The sequence below is a fragment of the Onychostoma macrolepis genome, chromosome 24 (genome assembly GCF_012432095.1).
Source record: "Onychostoma macrolepis isolate SWU-2019 chromosome 24, ASM1243209v1, whole genome shotgun sequence".
NCBI lineage: Eukaryota > Metazoa > Chordata > Actinopteri > Cypriniformes > Cyprinidae > Onychostoma > Onychostoma macrolepis.
Window position 1 is genome coordinate 1936948 of NC_081178.1, and position 18794 is coordinate 1955741.

At 34.9% G+C, this 18794-nt stretch overlaps 1 protein-coding gene across 6 annotated transcripts in view; it reads right to left on the bottom strand.

Annotated features, from left to right (window-relative positions):
* LOC131532940 (microtubule-associated protein 4) overlaps positions 1-18794 on the bottom strand; it is a 72156-nt gene continuing 53362 nt past the window's right edge. For 4 of the 6 annotated variants that reach the window (XM_058764830.1, XM_058764829.1, XM_058764833.1 and 1 more), the window contains 11 exons: positions 17422-18164; positions 16115-16354; positions 14647-14785; positions 14489-14548; positions 12044-12342; positions 10186-10251; positions 8491-8583; positions 8068-8149; positions 7835-7947; positions 4919-5090; positions 1-3771 (listed from right to left, as the gene is read on the bottom strand). In XM_058764830.1, coding sequence (XP_058620813.1) covers positions 3764-3771; positions 4919-5090; positions 7835-7947; positions 8068-8149; positions 8491-8583; positions 10186-10251; positions 12044-12342; positions 14489-14548; positions 14647-14785; positions 16115-16354; positions 17422-18164 — 2015 coding nt within the window. In that variant the 3' untranslated portion in view covers positions 1-3763. The remainder of the gene's footprint in view (positions 3772-4918; positions 5091-7834; positions 7948-8067; positions 8150-8490; positions 8584-10185; positions 10252-12043; positions 12343-14488; positions 14549-14646; positions 14786-16114; positions 16355-17421; positions 18165-18794) is intronic. The other 2 variants (XM_058764828.1, XM_058764832.1) reach the window with 2 other exon arrangements.

Consider the following 18794-nt stretch of genomic DNA (forward strand, 5'->3'; position numbering starts at 1 on the left):
TGTGCTTTAATATAGTTTAAATACATTTGTTCTCTGCCTTTTCCACTGAAAAAAATGCAGGGCCAAAATGACAACAATAATATGAATAATAGCCGTTAAAGGTACATAATATCAGCCCTCAGCTGCTTTGACCGTTGCAAATGTGTCAATAATTATGCCAATAATAAATGCATTCACAGAGACAGCAGTAAAACCATTGGGAAATCAACTGCAAATACATGTAAAGAGGCTATAAATGATAGTACGATTGTTCTCGGGATTCATTCAGGCACAGGGAACCGATTCAAATGTGACCTTTTCACTACAAACAGCCGCTGTCCTGAAAGACTACAGGTCCTTAACGAAAGACCCTTTCAGATTTTAGCCTAATATTTACACACTTCTCATTTCCCGGAAAGAAAAAAAAAAAAAAGACTATAAATAATAACCGTTGTTGCCCAAAAATCATCAGTTGGTAAATTAATGCAACCGTTTTTTTGGCATTTTCCATCAATTCATATAGGTGAATTATTTAAATAATCTTTAAAAATGAGAATACACAATGAAGGTACACTGTCCTACTCGTATTTGTTATCTAAAACTTATTTCAAAGAAGCTACCTCTCAAAAACTGGATTTTTTAACAAGGCCATGCATTCGTAAATTTTTCGATTAATTGCATAATATTTCATGATCTGAACGCTTTACACTGTCATGCATGATGTAGATTTCTAGAAGTCAAAATCTGGGGTCTGTCACGTTGACAGTCATATTGCTTTGCATGTTCTGGGATTAAAGAGGTCTGATGAGAATAAGCAATAGATGCAACAGTAATGTGTCATACTCATAAAAAGAAAAGCGCGCTTGAAAAAAAAAAAAAAAAAAAAAAAATCTGTCCGACGTCCATACCGCCCACAGCTGATGAAGAAAATAACACAAAAAGAGTGGCCACATCCTCTTACCCCATTATTACACCAAAAGGACACTAAACCAAGCAGCTACATGTCAAGCGTGTGATTCTGTGCGACCTCAAAAAGGCTATCTGAAGATAAACTACTGTATAACAGAAAATGCTACAAGAGAAATAAGCTACAGGCTCCACCGTTAAAACCTTTCCACTCGCATGATCGCACTATAATGCGAAGCTTAGACTCTTAAAAAAGACCTGCAGAAACGTATGCAATAAGAGAAGAATTCAAACCACCACCAGTTTCTCATAACCAACTATTAAAAGTACGTAAAAGGTTTCAGGCTGTGACATTCTGTCTCTGCGTCCCTCCAAAGGCAGGCACAAACTCGACCCGTTTCCATATAAAAACATACTGCTTCCACTGTACACGATGCCAAAACATCAACCAATCATTGCTAGCAGAAACCCCTCGTGCATCAAGTCAACATCTACTTCCTTGTGAAAAAGAAGCACACTTTAGTATTAGGAAAATAACACACTTTGAAAGAACATACTTGAGTGTCAATTGAATGGAATGTTTTCAGACACCTAATCGCATGGTAATTGAAATTAAAGTGCATTATGGTTTAAATTTATATTAAATGCAATAAGCTGAACTTAAGATTGCTTTTTTGACCCACTTAAGTAAGACTTAATTACATCTTTACATGCAATTTCATAATTCTTTTGTCTTTGATGGTTAAAGTGTAAACATATGTAAAACTAAAAAATAATGGCAATTCTGTTGAAACTTGTAGGTCATGATTTTAATACATTTTTAATTACAAATTTGCTATGAAGTTGCATTTTAGTAAAATATATTAAACTTAAATATTGCAGAGCACATAACAGTTCAATAATCAAGTATTTTACATGTGCTTTAGTACGTTAGTCAACATATCAAAATACGTGTACTTTAAAGATTATTAAAATAACTAACAATTGAATTTAATGTAAAACTTAATTGGACATTATTGCAAAGTGTGCTCAAGTGTGCAGTTAAGAAAGTACACTTTAAATACACTTAAGTGGGCTTTTATTTCAGTTATTAAATGCACTTTTAAGATTTGAGGTATACTACAAGTGCACTTCTTTTTCCACAAGGGAATTTTCCTTCACACGTCCACCTCAGACCCTCTTCACGTTCACGAAGCCGTCTGGAGCTGCGTTTGACACTATGAGCGCGGTTTGCTGTGCGTTTACGTGGAGTTTCATGTCTTATAGGCATTGTAGGAGACGTTATATTGCTTTACAATAACGAGGAAAAGGAAACATCCGCTGGTCACGAAAATAAAAGGAAGAGTCAAAAGAAAGCGTTTAACAACACAGTTCATTGCTACAGTATTCACTCAAACACACCATCACAAATAGTTTCAGAGATTCAGAAAGCCTATGTGCTTCAATGTCAGCTCTACTGGAGGTCAAGGGTCAGGTGAGAGGGTCACATGACAGCCCTGTATGCTGAATGAAGCCGCCTTCAAATCAAGCGGGAAGGATCGTGCTTACGAGACGAGCGCCAACAAAATCTAGCAGCTCATGTTGGGAGACTTTCCAAGTTAGAGTTGTTATTAGCCATTTTAAGTGTAAATGTTTTAGAAAATACTTATTCAGTCAGTTATTGACTTCCATGTATATGCATGCAAATGCGGATCCATGCTTTCGCTCCAATTGAAAAAAAAATTAAATGTTGAATTATGTTTTTAATGCCACTGTAAAAATTATTTTTAGTAGTATGTTTCTGTTTTTCTACTTTAAAATTGCATGTTTAATTAATGCGTTAAATGTAATTGTGAAACTTAATAGCGATTTCTGAGTGGAAATTGTATCTACACTGTAAAAATAAAAATAAAAAGATCGTGGTAGCTGTCAGAGAGCTCTCGGATTTAATCAAAAATATCTTAATTTGTGTTCTGAAGATGAACGAAGGACTTGCGGGTTTGGAACGACATGAGGGTTGAATAATTCAATGACAGAATTTTCATTTTTGGGTGAACTATCCTTTGCTTTGGCACTAAAAAAAGCTTGATTTTGTCAGAAAGTGATTTGTCATATGACACGATCGCATGGTAAATAACTCGTAAGCACAAACGTCCCGTGAGCACTTGAAGGCAGCGAGAGATGATGTCCAGATGTGTTTGTATATGGTGAGCAGATGGGCATGTGCAGGTTTGATTATGAATACCGGTCCAGGAGTTGAAACACAGATTTAAAAAAAGAAAAAGAAACTAAACTAGATTCATGCTCTACAACAAGTGATGTAGCAGGTGTGCTGATCGTTAGGTATGAGTAGCGTGAGTTTAGCCATGTTAAAGTGTAACCTTCGCCAGCCGCCTTCGACTGAGGCACATCCTGATGACTGTAGTCTGTACAGCCTCACTGATCAGGAACGTCAACAGAGAGCACACCAATCATACAGTATGAGTCTTAGCAATGGAGGAGGGGTTTAGAGAGCAGCGGACCAATGAAAAGACAGAAATCACGTCCGGAGTCCGGTGAGCGAGCCGACGCCGCCCCCTTGTTCCTGGGAGGAGAGGAGGGCCGGGGTGGTGTGAGAGCGAGGGAGGCCGGCGGTCGCGAGGGAGTCGTTGAGCGAGACGCTGCTGCGGAGCAGGTGAGGGTGGACAGGGCTGTCACCCAAGACGGGCCAGGTGATGATGTCGGCGCCGTGGTCCGTGCGAGAGCGGGCGTTCTCGCGGAAATTTAGCTTGAAAGACTCAATCTGCATCACAGAGTGTGGAAAAAGACAGGACAGAGGAGGGACAGGACATAAACAAGGGGAGGAGAGGAAGTGGTCGGGGGTGAAATGAAAAGGGCAGAGTGATAGCAAAAAGTCGAGTTAGATGCCTGAAAAATAAGAAGAGGTCAAGACGGTTTGGAGATCAGAAAACTGTGCTTTAAAAACATCTGTTCAGCACAGAGGTCGACCGATTGATTCATCTGCACCAATAGCAGACTAATTGTTCAAATAACCATTGCACCATTATTAAGTAGTAGTAGTATATACAGTATTTATTTAATGCCATGTCAGCATCTTAGGCTATTTTCATGGCAAAAACAATAATAATAAAAAAAAAAAAAATACAAGTATAATAAATACAATATTATTTTTTACATTGACATATGATGAAAATCCTAAAACTTTTACGGCAAAATTATACTAAACACCTTTTTAAGTGATGTACCATAATTAAAGTTAAACGTTCAATTTGTTTTAAACAAACCTAAAAATACCTAAAAAATAATATATATATAATTTTTTTATTTAATATTTAGATTTTACTTTAAAAAATTAAAATAAAACATGCATTCAATGTTTTTACTTAAAAATAAAAAATGCATACTGTTTTATTCAATATTTTGATTTCAAAATTTTATATCAATGTCCTAGGATTTAATATTTTGATTTTACTTTAAACAATAAAATGTTACATCAATGATTTTATTCAACATTTTTGACTTAATTAAAAAGATAAAATGTGCATTCAATGTTTTGATTTTACTTAAAAAAAAATTTTTTAAAAGTTACATTCAATGTTTTTAATTAACATTGTTTTATTTAAAATTTTGAATTTACTCAAATATGTTATATTCAATATTTTGATTTCACCTAAAAATTAAAATGTTACATCCAGTGCTTTTATTCAATATTTTGATCATAAAATCAAACAAATTAATCAGTAATCAGACCCCCCCCCCCCATTTCATTATTGGTTTTACACTATTAATCGGTCGACCTCATGTACAGTGGTAAACCAGACAACGTAATAACAATCAATTCACATGCAGCATAAAATTAAGAGCTAAAGAAAAAAAAAAAACACCACAAAGTAATAGTGTGTATGAAATGATGGAGAAACAAATAATATTCAGCAGTAAATGTGAGGAATGGAATGTGAATGAGGGTGAATGACAGTCTTCAGTTCTAAAGGACCTCTAGTCTGACGGGGTTAGTCTTCTCGGGTTTCTCGGGCCGGGTTACACACAAACTTACTTGTTTCAGGGATGAGCGAGTCCAGGCCCTGCGGGTCCCGGAGCTCCTCACTCCTGCAGGGGCCGCCCTCCTTCAGCCCATTCTCCTGGGCAGCACCGGCTGACGGCTGGGTGGCCGAGACACCACTAGAGGGAGCCCCGCTACCCTCAGCAGTCTCCTGGGCCCCCTCAGCCTAGAAACACACAGCAGGCCGTCAATACCAGAGATGAGGGTGAGATGGAGATGGACGCACAGCCAGGAGCGTGTGCTTGAACACAATTCAAATCAATCCTTGCAGGGTGAAGGAATATGGCTGATATACAGAACCAGTTTAGACATGCTGGACTCAACTCATGTTTGATAACCCAAAGTTTACTATTTAAAAATAATTCCTTTATTTTAAAAATAATATAATATTTTAATAAAATAATATAATTAATATTTAAATGTATAAATGTAATATATATATATATATATATATATATATATGTATATATATATATATATATATATATATATGTAATGTATATAAAAATGTAATATATATATATAAATGTAATATATATATACATATACACACACACACACTAGTGCTGTCAAATGATTAATCGCATCCAAAATAAAAGTTTTTGTTTACATGTGCGTACTGTGTATGTTTATTATGTATATAAATACACACACATGCATGTATATATTTAAGAAAAATATGTTATATTTGTATATTATATATATATATATATATATATATATATATATATATATATATACACACACACACACATACAACAAATTATATAAATATGTACATGTAAATAAATGTATACTGTATGTGTGTATATTTTTATATACATAAATATATACACACACATATTACATTAAAAAAAAAACTTTTATTTTGGATGTGATTAATTGCGATCAATCGTTTGACAGCACTAATATATAGAGTCAAACCAAAATATATTTAGACACCTTCAACGTTTCTCACATTAGTACAGTTTATTTGCTATAGTTTAGAAAATGGTAATAAAATATGAGAAGAACTCAGAATTAAACTGTGTCAGAACAAATTCATCTTGATAATGTCAGATAACTTTGATAGAAAGCTATGTAATAAAAAAATGATCAGGTCAAAGTGTCAAATACAATTTTTGGTCCCAAATGTTCATGTTTTACTGGTAGTCCACTGTATGAAGAATTTGGGGGTATAATGTGTCACAGTTTACTTTATTTTACTATCCTCACTTACATAAATGAACTATAGTGTCCTGCAAAATTAGAGGAATATTTTATAGGAATATATTTTATATGAATTTATCTGAATTTTTATTTTTTTTTGGTTGATGTCCAGATTTATATTTTGATTTATAAAATGAAACTCTACACTGGTACCGTATATCTGTACAGTGAAGAAAGCAAAACTTTACAATCAAAAATCATGACAGAAATGTAAATTTCATACATATATAGAAAATAATCAACTATCATGTGGAACGGAATTTAACTTCAATTTCAACTTAAAATTACGAAGATGAATGGGAATGAATAGAAATCCATGCAAACGGAGACGCATGCCAATCATATGCACATAAAACGTTTTAAGAATTATGTTCAGAAGAACAGAAATATATAATTACTGAAAATAAAACGTTTAAATAATTCTAAACTTATGTCAACAAAGACTGAAAACAATGATGAACAGATGCTGGCATAAAACAAAAGTTTTCATCCAAAATAAAACTTAAATGTAAACTGCAGCATTATTCTGTTAAACATGCTTAATTTAAACTCGTTTAATATTTATTACAGATGTAGCAAAATTCATGCTGTTTCCAAAAGTCTCAGTAAACGTATGTTAAGGTTTAAAAATAGTGTGATCGTAATCACAAATGTGTGTTCAGAGTGGATGGGTGCAAAATAATAATGGGCGGAGCATGTGGTCATGTGACTGAAATGGATGGCCATAGGCTGAGGGGCAGGTGACATCACTATCACACAGCGGCCTGAACCCAGCAGAGCGAGTCCGGAAACTGCTCTGGAATTTGCTCTTTTTTTCCATCAGACAAAAGTCCTTACTCTTGTCTTTAAAATACCAGAGAAATTCTCTCTCTCTCTATATATATATATATTTTTTTTTTTTTTTTTTTTTTAACACATAGTAAGTGAGTTTTGGGAGGGCTGGAATGAAAACTGTAAAAACACATGGACTTAAAACATAAAAGCATGAAAAATAAAAAAGACACTGAAGTCATATCAGCATGTTTTAAACTTTCCATGCAACTGTAATATTACTTACCACAGATTTAAAATAAAACAGCTTTTTAAAGGAACACTTCACCCAAAATAAACACAAAGTGAGACATTTTAAAGAAAGTTATTTAAGTCTCCTGAAAGTCCTCTTTTAAACTGTACAGAAATCATGAGAGTTTTCAAACAACACAGCCCTGTATACTGCTGATTTGCAAAAAAAAATCATAATATTCAAAATGCATCATTTAAATTAGAATCAAAGGAGAGGAAAAAGTGTAAATTAGGATTATGTCTTGAGAATGATTCATGCATGTGAAAATGTGCTGAGCATTGAACGAATAGTTGTAATGTGGCTCAGATTCAGACAGGAATCATGCGTTGGTGGTGTTTTTCAAGACTTCTTCACCGCACAAACGCTTGTCTAAAGCAAAAACGCTGTGTGTGATAAAGTGCGACGTGACTATTTTTGAAATCAGCGCCTCAGTAAGAAACAAATACTGGATTTCACTCAGCAGATATGATGCTGGGCAGTGTTACAGATATTTGGGTGAATTATTCCTTTAAACACTAAACAACACCATCAATTTAATTCAAATGTCTGAATTTAGAATAAAGCATGACTTGACTTCTTATTAACACTTCAGAGGCACTTTTTAAAGTTTGTGCAACTGCTCGTCCTGCCAAACTCACCTTAACTTTCCCGCCTCCAGGCTCATGATTGACATTATCCATTGAGCCCACCTTGGGCTGAGCTTTATCCTTAAAGCTCACCTTATGGCTCTCGATCTTGACTTCGCCTCCACCTACAGAAAAACACACAGACCCATTGGTCTAAACGCTGAGATGACAGAGACTGAGAAGGAACTGAAAGCCATTTAAATGACTATTTACGGTGCAACGATTAGTTTCTGGTCTCATCGTACCTGGTTTATGTTTGATGTTGGCCTTGGAGCCACACTTTGAGGTCACTTTACTCAAGTCGACCTTCTTGTTGAGAATCTGGACCTGTGAACACACACTCGTCTAATGAAGCTGCTCAAATCCGAACGTTAATGCTAAAATAAAAGTCACATGCAGTGCTTGAACACAAGGTGATGATAAGCATCTCTTAAAACTGAGTTAGTGTGAGAGAAGATTATGAACAAACGTCCAGAATCCAAACCTCTGCTGTCACCATGACTTGCTTTGAAATGCTGATTTGGAAAATGCAGCTCAGCAACATTGGATTTGGCAGCGTTTCTTCCCGCTCTTTTTCGTTCATAAGTGTTGGGTCTGAGCGCATCATGTGGCGCAGTGACTGTGTTTGTCTGAACGACGGCTACACCGCATGCAGTAACGTTACTTACGTTCCCTCCACCAGGAACATGTTTCATATTGTCCTTGGAGCCCAAGCGAGAAGTCACGTGACTGTAGTCCAGTTTTTTGGAGACTATCTGAACCTACAACACAGCACGGCGGGCCGGGAGGGACGGGACACCAGGGAGGTTCAGGTTAGAGAGGGAAGACAACAGAGGACACAAGCAGAAGCATCTAAAAGCAACTAGCATCATTGACAATGAAGACGCCCCGTTGATTGTTAGTGTGAACACCATTAGGGCTCTTAAATACACCGTTTCCCCTCGTAATAAAAATCAGCATTAAAGTGAATGAAACTGATAGAAATTTAGATTCAGTGCTTGATGAATATCTGGTTGGTGAGCTACAAATGTAGATTGTGATGCAGGGATACTCAAATCAGATCCTACGGGCTTCTCAGTGAACCGAAATCTGGACATTTTTTGAAAATTCATTTCTGTGAATAATGCAATGCCATTACTTTTGTGATTGTTCACTGCTGCGCATTTTAAAACCAACAAAGATTATGCAATATTATAATTGTTTATCATTTTATTTACAGCCAGAATTTTATTAAGTGCTAGCCAAACTAATACTAATAAGTCATTTGAGCATCCCAGCTGTGATGTATAATGTGATGTAGAGCATTTAATAATGAGGGGCAAGAGCCAAACACTATATGATAAACGATGACTAGATGATTAAAAACCCAATGTAAGCACCCAAAGATCTTCAGAAGGAAAGACGGAAAGATTACAAGTTGAACAATGTGTTTTTTTCAGATATCAATATCTGCTGATAAAATGAGCAATACAATCACACATCTATATTCTTATCATATTGATATTATTATTATTATTATTAATTAACTAATTAGATTTTATTGAAAAGCAATTATATATAAATCATGAATATATATATAAAACATTTTTGTATAAAATATTGATGAACATTATAACAGTTATATAAATAACTCAATAATATATACTTAATTTTAGATTAATCAAATACAATTTTAATAACAGTAACACTACAAAATAGAAATGTGTGTATTTTAGGTTTATTAAGTATATATTATTAATTATAACAAATAATTAATAATTAAATATGTAATAAATATTTGCCATATTAACATATTAAAGATAAACATTTTACTATTAAAATATATAATATCATACAAATACAAAATATATATATATATATATATATATATATTATACACAAAAATACACAGTTTTATTCAATTAATTAATATAAATTATTTAAAAAAAATAAAACATTAATTTAATATTTAAAATCTATTAAAACATTTTCATATGAAAATATTACAATAATATCATCTGACATATTTCTTTAACTATATATGAAGAGTTAATTTGCAAAAACAACTCAAAAATGATGTTTTTTCATTGTGCATTCCAATTAATCTCAATCAAACTGCAGTTGGGTTATTTTGATGAAGTAAAAACAACTAAAAATACAGCTAACTAACACAATAAAACAATAAAAACATGGTTTTTGAAAAGTAAAAAAACAGTTCTCTCATATAATTTTACATTTTACAGTTCTCAATCTATCACGCTACTACTAAAGATGCTGTAATGTCAGATCTGTGTGGGCTATATTGAGAAGAGAAGGCGAGTTTGAAAAGACTGCAGTGGAGACAGAGATGTGCAGAAGTGAGTGTGATGAGCGGATGAACTCACTTTGCCCTGGCTGGTCTCTTTGGAGGGCGAGCTCTGAGCGTCTGTCCTGCTCTGAGACACTGAGACCTGCAGGCAGAACAAGCCCAGATACAGCCCTCCAGTCAATCGCTCATACTGTACGTGTGGAGACGGGACGAGCTAAAACCTACTGTAACTTCATATGAGAACCAGGAAGACTTTAGGATCAGAGGAAGAGGCAGGAACAGGCAGAACTGGGGCGGTTAGTAACGTTCTTCAGCGCAGCGTGACAGTCTCACGTGGACATGCACGATTCATCTTCATGCTCCAAACTCAAAACTGTGACCTCGCTTTAAACTTCACTTATACTAGACGACGCTCTTGAACTCTTTGTGGTGACAGGAGACGTTTCTCAGGAACAGGAGAGTGTTAGAGAGTCATAGCGACAGAGCTCAGCCAGGAAAAAGACCAGGATGAACCACAAACATGAGATGCAGGGATGCAATACCAGAAAGTGAAGCTGTGACTTCAGGACGTGAGTGATATATAATGATTATGAATACTAGAGCTAGTTTACATATCTAAATACTAATATAGATGTCAACATGAGCAGAATAGACACTCTAAAGGAATGTGAATCATGCTGCTTTTCACTCATTATCACATTAGACTGGGAAACAGGACTCCGTTTGCACATAGACAGAAAAATAAGGACAGAAGAGCCGTGTCCAAAACCAAAGGCAGTGACTTAACAGGCAGCGTTTTAGCATATAGAGAATATTTAATGATTGATGTGCTTATTTTTCTGAAAAAAGGATATTTATGATTAATATTAAGACATCTAATTGTAAACATATTTCAATATTCATACAAATACGTATTGAAAACATACATGAACATTTTATATAGTAAAGTAATTACATACATTGCATATATTATATTATTACTTGTTTTAGAATTATGTAATAATATATTAAATAATAAAATCTATAATTATTATTCTACATATTATATTTGAATATATATAAAAAATGATACATTAACATTTTATTTAATAATAATAATAATAATAATATTAAAAGATTTGCACTGATGCCTCTGGATGCTGCCTGTAACGTCACAATTTCTCAGGTTACAGTCATGCAAGAAAGACTAAGAAGTCTGTTTAAATAATGCTGTTTCAGATCAGAATACTAAAGATGACAGCGGCACATTCTGCAGAAGAGAAACTGCTAATAAAAATGACTAAAATTACTAAAAGGAGAAACTGAAATAAAATAAAAATAAACTAAAGCTAAACAGAATTAGAAAACCAATGAAAAGAAAAAAGCACATAAAATGTATGAAACAAATTAAAATGAAAACTGAAAATAACTAAATAAAAGACTATATAAATTATTATCAAATAGTACAATAGTATGTAAATAATATAGTGCTGTCAAAGGATTAATCACGATTAATAAATTTTTTTGTTTGCATAATGTGTTCTGTCACTGTGTATATTTATTATGTATACATAAATACACAAACATACAGTATATATATTGAAAATATTTACATGTCTATTTTTATATTCATATAATTTATATTATAAATAAATATATTTAATTTTATATAAACATAACCTATTTTTCTGAAATATATACATGCATGTGAGTGTATTTATATATACATAATGTAAACAAAAACTTTTTTTTGGATGCAATTAATCGCGATTAATCGTATGACAGCACTTAAATAATAAATAAATAAAACTGCTAAGCATCACCACTGTACTTTTTCCCCTAAGTGTGCATAAGTATGTACATACTACTAAATATGAAAACACCGCAAAGCTAGAGGACAGACTACTTCTGTTCTCAGTCACGTCCACTATGAAGGGGCGCATGTGTGCGGTTACCTTTCCTCCTCCCGGCTGGTATTTGATGTTGTCTGTGGAGCCGATCTTGGAGCGGATATTTTTGATGTCGGGTGCCAGTGTGGAGCTGGGCCGCGTTGTGCTGCGAGTCGTGGCGCTGGCGCTGGTGCTGGAGGTGGAGCCGGGTCGAGGCGCGCGGGGGACCGCCGGCTTCTTCTCCGGCGCAGCAGCGGCTGTAGTGCTGCTGGAGACGGGTGTTTTGGTGGTGCGAGGGCGAGTGCCGGCGATGCTGCTTGTAGTGGTGGAGGCTTTGAGAGGAGCGGGTTTAGAGCGGGCGGCATCTGAAACCACAGACGTCAGCTTAACTATGTTTGGGACAAACACTTGTTTGTAGTTGAACTCTGAAACACTTCCATAGAAAGTTAAAGGGACAGTTCACCCAAAAATGAAAATTCTGTACAAACCGAATTCCGGAAATGTTGGGACGTTTTTTAAATTTGAATAAAATGAAAACTAAAAGACTTTCAAATCACATGAGCCAATATTTTATTCACAATAGAACATAGAGAACATAAATGTTTAAACGGAGAAATTTTACACTTTTATCCACTAAATGAGCTCATTTCAAATTTGATGCCTGCTACAGGTCTCAAAAAAGTTGGCACGGGAGCAAAAAGGGCTGAAAAAACAAGAAATTTTGAAAAGATTCAGCTGGGAGAACATCTAGCAACTGATTAAGTTAATTGACATCAGGTCTGTAAGATGATTAGCTATAAAAGGGATGTCTTAGAGAGGCAGAGTCTCTCAGAAGTAAAGATGGGCAGAGGCTCTCCAATCTGTGAAAGAGTGTGTAAAAAGATTGTGGAATACTTTAAAAACAACGTTCCTCAACGTCAAATTACAAAGGCTTTGCAAATCTCATTATCTACAGTGCATAACATCATCAAAAGATTCAGAGAAACTGGAGAAATCTATGTGCGTAAGGGACAAGGCCAAAGACATTTGTTGGATGCACATGGTCTTCGGGCCCTCAGACGACACTGCATCACTCATCGGCATGATTCTGTCATTGACATTACTAAATGGGCCCAGGAATACTTCCAGAAACCACTGTCGGTAAACACAATCCGCCGTGCCATCTGCAGATGCCAATTAAAGCTCTATCATGCAAAAAGGAAGCCATATGTGAACATGGTCCAGTAGCACCATCGTGTCCTGTGGGCCAAGGCTCATTTAAAATGTACTGTTAGAGAAAAGTAAATCCGCGTACATACGTTGTTTACATATGTGATACTCTCCAAAATGGCACTATAGGGTGACGCGGAGGAGACGAATATCTTAATTTGTGTTCCGAAGATGAACGGAGGTCTTACAGGTTTGGAACGACATGAGGGTGAGTAATAAATGACAGAATTTTCATTTTTGGGTGAACTATCCCTTTAAGGGAAATGCGTGCAATGCCAAAACCTTTAGAAATGGTGTGCGTTTGAGCGATATCTGAATGTTCAGTTCATAGCACAAAACCCTCTTTATGTGTCAGATTAAAATAATCTCTCTGCAACGCTGCGTTCGGTTCAAATCTCTGGAAACGGGGGTAAGAAGCAGCGCATTTGGTCTCCGTGTGTGAGATTATCTCAAACTCATTCCTGCTGCGCAATTCACTTCCGGATTTAAATGTGTGTTTGTCAGCGCAGCATCTCTAAAAATATCTTTTACTTGTTGCTATTAAGTCACTGAATGTTTGTATTTTTCTACATACACTACCATTCAAATGTTTGGAATAATTAGGACTTTTATAGTTTTAGAAGTTTCTTATGCACACCAAAGTTGTGCTTATTTGATTAAAAATATAGTAAAAACAGCAATATTGTGAAATCTTATTATAATTTAAAAAGAACTTTTAAAAATTTGAATATATTTTAAAAGTACTTTATTCCTGTGCTGCAAAGCTGAATTTGCAGCAGCCATAAATAAAATGATTAAAAATATTTATTCTTAATTGAATAAAAAATAATTTATACACACACACAAATTAATATATGTTTATACGAAAATATTATTATAATTATTATTTTACTTATTATTATTTTTACAATTTAAAATAATTGTTCTATTTGAATATATTTTAAAATGTAATTTATTCCTGTGATGCAAAGTTGAATTTTCAGCAGTCATCAATAAACATACTGAATAAAAGTAATTTTAACGGAATACAAATGTTTTATTAATTTAATAAAAATATTTGTAATTGTTCATACACATTATCATTATTATTTAAAATAATTGTGTTCTATTTGAATATATTTAAAAATTTAATTTATTCCTGGGATGCAAAGCTGAATTTTCAGCAGCAATTAATAAACATATTACTGAACAAAAGTACATTTTACTGAATTATATATATATATATATATATATATATATATATATATATATATTCACTTCCTTCAACATATAGCGTTATAAGTGGTTTTGTGTTTGTTGTACCTGTAGTTTTCGGTGTGCTTGGTTTCTTTTCGTCTCCTGGTTTGCTCTCAGTCTTTGCAACTAAACACAAAAATAGAAATGCATAATGTGAATATTCCTAGCATTTCATGAATCAGGTCAAAATGCAATGGCTCATCTTTAAATGCATCAAGTCTGACCCGGGCGTCGTGCTGCAGGAGCGCTGACGGCGGTGCGTGTTGCGGTGGTCGTGCGTGTTGCGGTCGCAGGTTTGTCTGCGGCGGGCCGAGCCGGAGCGACAGCAGCCTTTGGCACAGTCAGGCGTTTCTCTGTGGCCGTCTGTCGGAGGAGAAAACACAGGGTTAGTTGGGGTCAGCTGCACCGTGATATTCTCTCCGTAGTAAAAAAAAAAAAAAAAAACCTCCATCATAAATCAAACAGAGAGGTTTCAGCCAAAAATGTGTTACTGTTGCTCTAAAAATAACCTGCCAGGTTATTCAATCACACCAATACAACTTAACCAAAAAAAATCCTTTCATGTTTTTATTTTTTTTAACTATGTGACGAACCTCTCTTTTCTTATTGGGGATTCAATCATATTTCTTAACATTAATGTGGCAACACGTGCTTTAGAATAAAAAATGAAATTGTATTTTGTGTTTGTTATTGTTACTCTAATCTCTGATTGTACATATTAACCTTCATTAAATTTCGATAGTTAAACACCGACTTTAGTCAGTAGTGTAGTTAAACAGATGGCCACTAGAGGGAAGACTTGAAATGAACATTGCTCATATTTAGAGAGATTTAACAAGAGCAAAGGTTGAGTGTGTCAGATTTGAAAAAAATCATCTAGAGACATCATAAACTACATTAGGTTTTATCATGGCCCTTCCAAGTGGTTCATGACTGGAATAAAACATTTTATAGATGCTGCAGTGAGCAATTTCTAGCTCTAGCTTCCTAGAAAAAAAAAAAAGTATAACAAATCATTTTTATGACTTTAGGAGCTCTAATATTAGCAAGCTTCTTTAGTAGATGTACATCAAGATTCATAAATCCTTACTTTTATTCAGCAAGGATGCATTAAATTGATCAAGTGTCAGTATTAAGATATTTGTTACAAAATATTTCCATTTCAAATAAATCCTGTTCTTTTGAACTTTCTATTCATCTGTGAGTCCTGAAAAATCAAATTCATCACGGTTTGCACAAAAAATATGAAGCGTCACAACTGTTTTCAACACTGCTAATAATCAGAAATGTTTCTTGAGCAGCAAATCAGCATATTAGAATGATTTCTGAAGGATTGTGTGACACTGAAGACTGGAGTAATGATGCTGAAAATTCAGCTGCGCATCACAGAAATAAATTACATTTGAACAGATATTCACATAGAAAACTGCTATTTTAAATTGCAATATTATTTCACAATTTTACTGCATTTTGAATCAAATAAATGCAGCCTTGCTGACCTCTTTTGATAATCAACCCCAATCTTTTGCACCGTAGTTTAAACAGTAAAGCTATAAAACGCATGCTGATGTGGTCAAGCGTGAACGACACACACAAACAGAGCATCCATGCAGAGATGAGCGCCGGACTGAGCTGCTTCCACCTCTGGAAGGGGGTTTGGACGTCGTCTTCAGCAGATGGATGGAGACTCACCTTGGGCTTGACCTCTCTGGTGACTGTGCTGGAGGCGGTGGAGGGTCGTGTGGATGCTGTGGCTGGCCGTTTGGTGCCAGCGGCTGGGGCGGGAGCTTTGGGCACAGGGGCTTTTTTGCTGAGGGGGGTGGGTGCGCTGGTGGCTGAGGTAGGGGTGGAGCGCTTGGGCGCGGCTGTAGCGCTGGAGGCGGAGCTCGGCCGGAGCTTGGCAGAGCTAGGTTTGGTTGCGCCGGCGACAGGCTGCATGGATGGACAGCAAACCCAATGGACGGATGGCAAACGGTGAACAAAAAACAGAATAAGGACAAATGATAACGGCAGCGACATGAGCAGAGCAGGCCGATAAAAGCACAAGATCAGATCCAGTTCTGACTACATTTTCATCTGGAGTAAACATTAAGTTTACTCTGATTATTAGATGGTCATGTAGGGGTGGGAATCATAAGTAATTTCCTGATTTATGTTCCTTAATGTAAAGGAACTCATTTCTAAGCCACTAAAGGACCTGAATGAAAATTAATCTTAGTTTTAGTTAATGATAATAACTTTAAAACAATTAAAACAATTTTTAGTCATTGAAAAAGCTTAAACAAAATATAAATATTAGATAGTCTTGGCAACCAAGTGAAATAAGTAAGCAAGTATTTATTTATTGTTTACATAAGGATTCAAATTACTAACTGGAAAAAAACAACTAAATTTAACCAATAAATAAATAAATAAATGTGATATTAAAAACATAGCACGATAATAATAACATAACTCAAATTAAAATGAAAACTGAAAATATATTATACACACACATACATATATATATATATATATATATATATATATATATATATAAATAAAATATAAAATACAAAAATTAATAAATAAATAATATTAATAATATTAATTAAAAAAATAAAATTAATAGTACACAAATAATACTAAAATAGTAGTGTTTTGCTTCAATCTTCAACCCTACATAAATTACTAATTGGAAATAAGTAAAAATTAAAATTGAGCTCAAATTAAAAATTTATAAACTAATGACAAAATGACTAAAAATTAAACTAAACTAAAAATTAAAATATAAATAGAAAAGCTAATACAATATAGCAATGAAAACTATAATAGTACATAATTAATAATAAAATAGAGTTAGTTTTAGGTTCTCGATTCCCAACCCTACATAAGCGATAAATGAATTTTGGTTTGGTTTTGGCATTAATATGCTTTAAGAACAGAATGAAACTCATTAGCAGAAGCAAAAGCAGGAAGGTCAATGGAGGGCGAAGAGACAACAGAACGTTTTCACAAACCTTGGTCTTCTTCTCAGGGCTGGTCAAGTCTTTTCCAGGTGCACCGTTGGTTACCGCAGGCTTGGCCGCTGAGGCTTTAGCAGCTGGTTTTTTGGCTTTCTCATCCTTCTCAGCTTTGGCAGGTTTCTTGCCAGCTGGCTCAGTCTTTTCTGTTTTCTCTTCTACTTTGTCCTTTTCTGTCTTGTCTTGTTCAGTTTTCTGTTCTGCTTTCTCCTTTTCCACTTCCTTCACCGGTTCTTCTTTGTTCTTCTGTTCATCTTTCTCTACTTTCTGATCTGATTTGTTCTCCTCGACCTTCGCTTCCTTCTTGTTCTCCACGACTTTCACTTCTTCCGTCTTCAGCTCAACCTTTTCAACCTTGTCTTTCTCCATCTTTGGAGAGGAATCAATCTTTTCTGTCGTCTCTTTTTTGTCTGCAGTCATCTCAACATTATCAGCTTTTTCAGTCTCATCTTTAGTAGCTTTCTGCAACGGTTCGATCTTCTCAACTTTCACTGGTGTTTCTACTTTGTGAGCTATTTCATCCTTGTCCGCCTTCTCTGATTTACCCACGTCTTTGATTTCGTCCAGAGCTTCTGTGTTTTCTCCTTTGGTTGTCTGTTTGTCTGGGTGGACAGTTTTGTCTTTCTCCTCCACCGTTTCCATCTTCTGATCTTTGTCCGGTTTGCTGAAAACATTAAAGTCATCGAACTTCTGGACAGCGTCCATTTTGTTCACCTCTGGCTTGCTCTTCTCAGAGTTTTCTGGTAGGAAGAAACAGGTTGAACAGTTGAAAACACATTAATATATACACAAAAATGAGCAAATCATGACCAAAAAAGCTGTACAAGTTTCACTTGTTTAGTCCAAAAGAAAGCCAAGCCAATGACAAAAGACATAAAGGTTCATTAAACTCAAGATACCTTAAAAACGAAAGCTAATTTAATTTACAGATGCATTTTTGTATTTATTGAATTGCCACAATTTGGGTCAAAATCATGATAATTCAACAGCAAAAGGTTGCAAATGAATGCAATAAATATATCTGTATATGCTGCATGCTTAAAAGTAAATAAAAAGAAAGAGATCCGAGTTCACTTCAGTCCATGTATAATGTGAACACGAAGTAAACTTCATTTTAACTTCTGGGTAATTGTGATGCTTGTACGACGACTTATTAAATCGCTAAATAAATGGATAGGCCAATTGAGCCGAGTGTACTTCATTTTATTACGAGAGAAAGAAAGTGTAAATGGAAACATTAAACTAGCATGTAGAAAATCACTTAACTGAGAAAACGTGTTATAATTTGACCAATCAGAGTTAAGTATTCTAGAGAGCCTTGTGATAAATGAGAGCTGGATGAGGCTGAGAGAAGGAAGACTAAAGCGGAG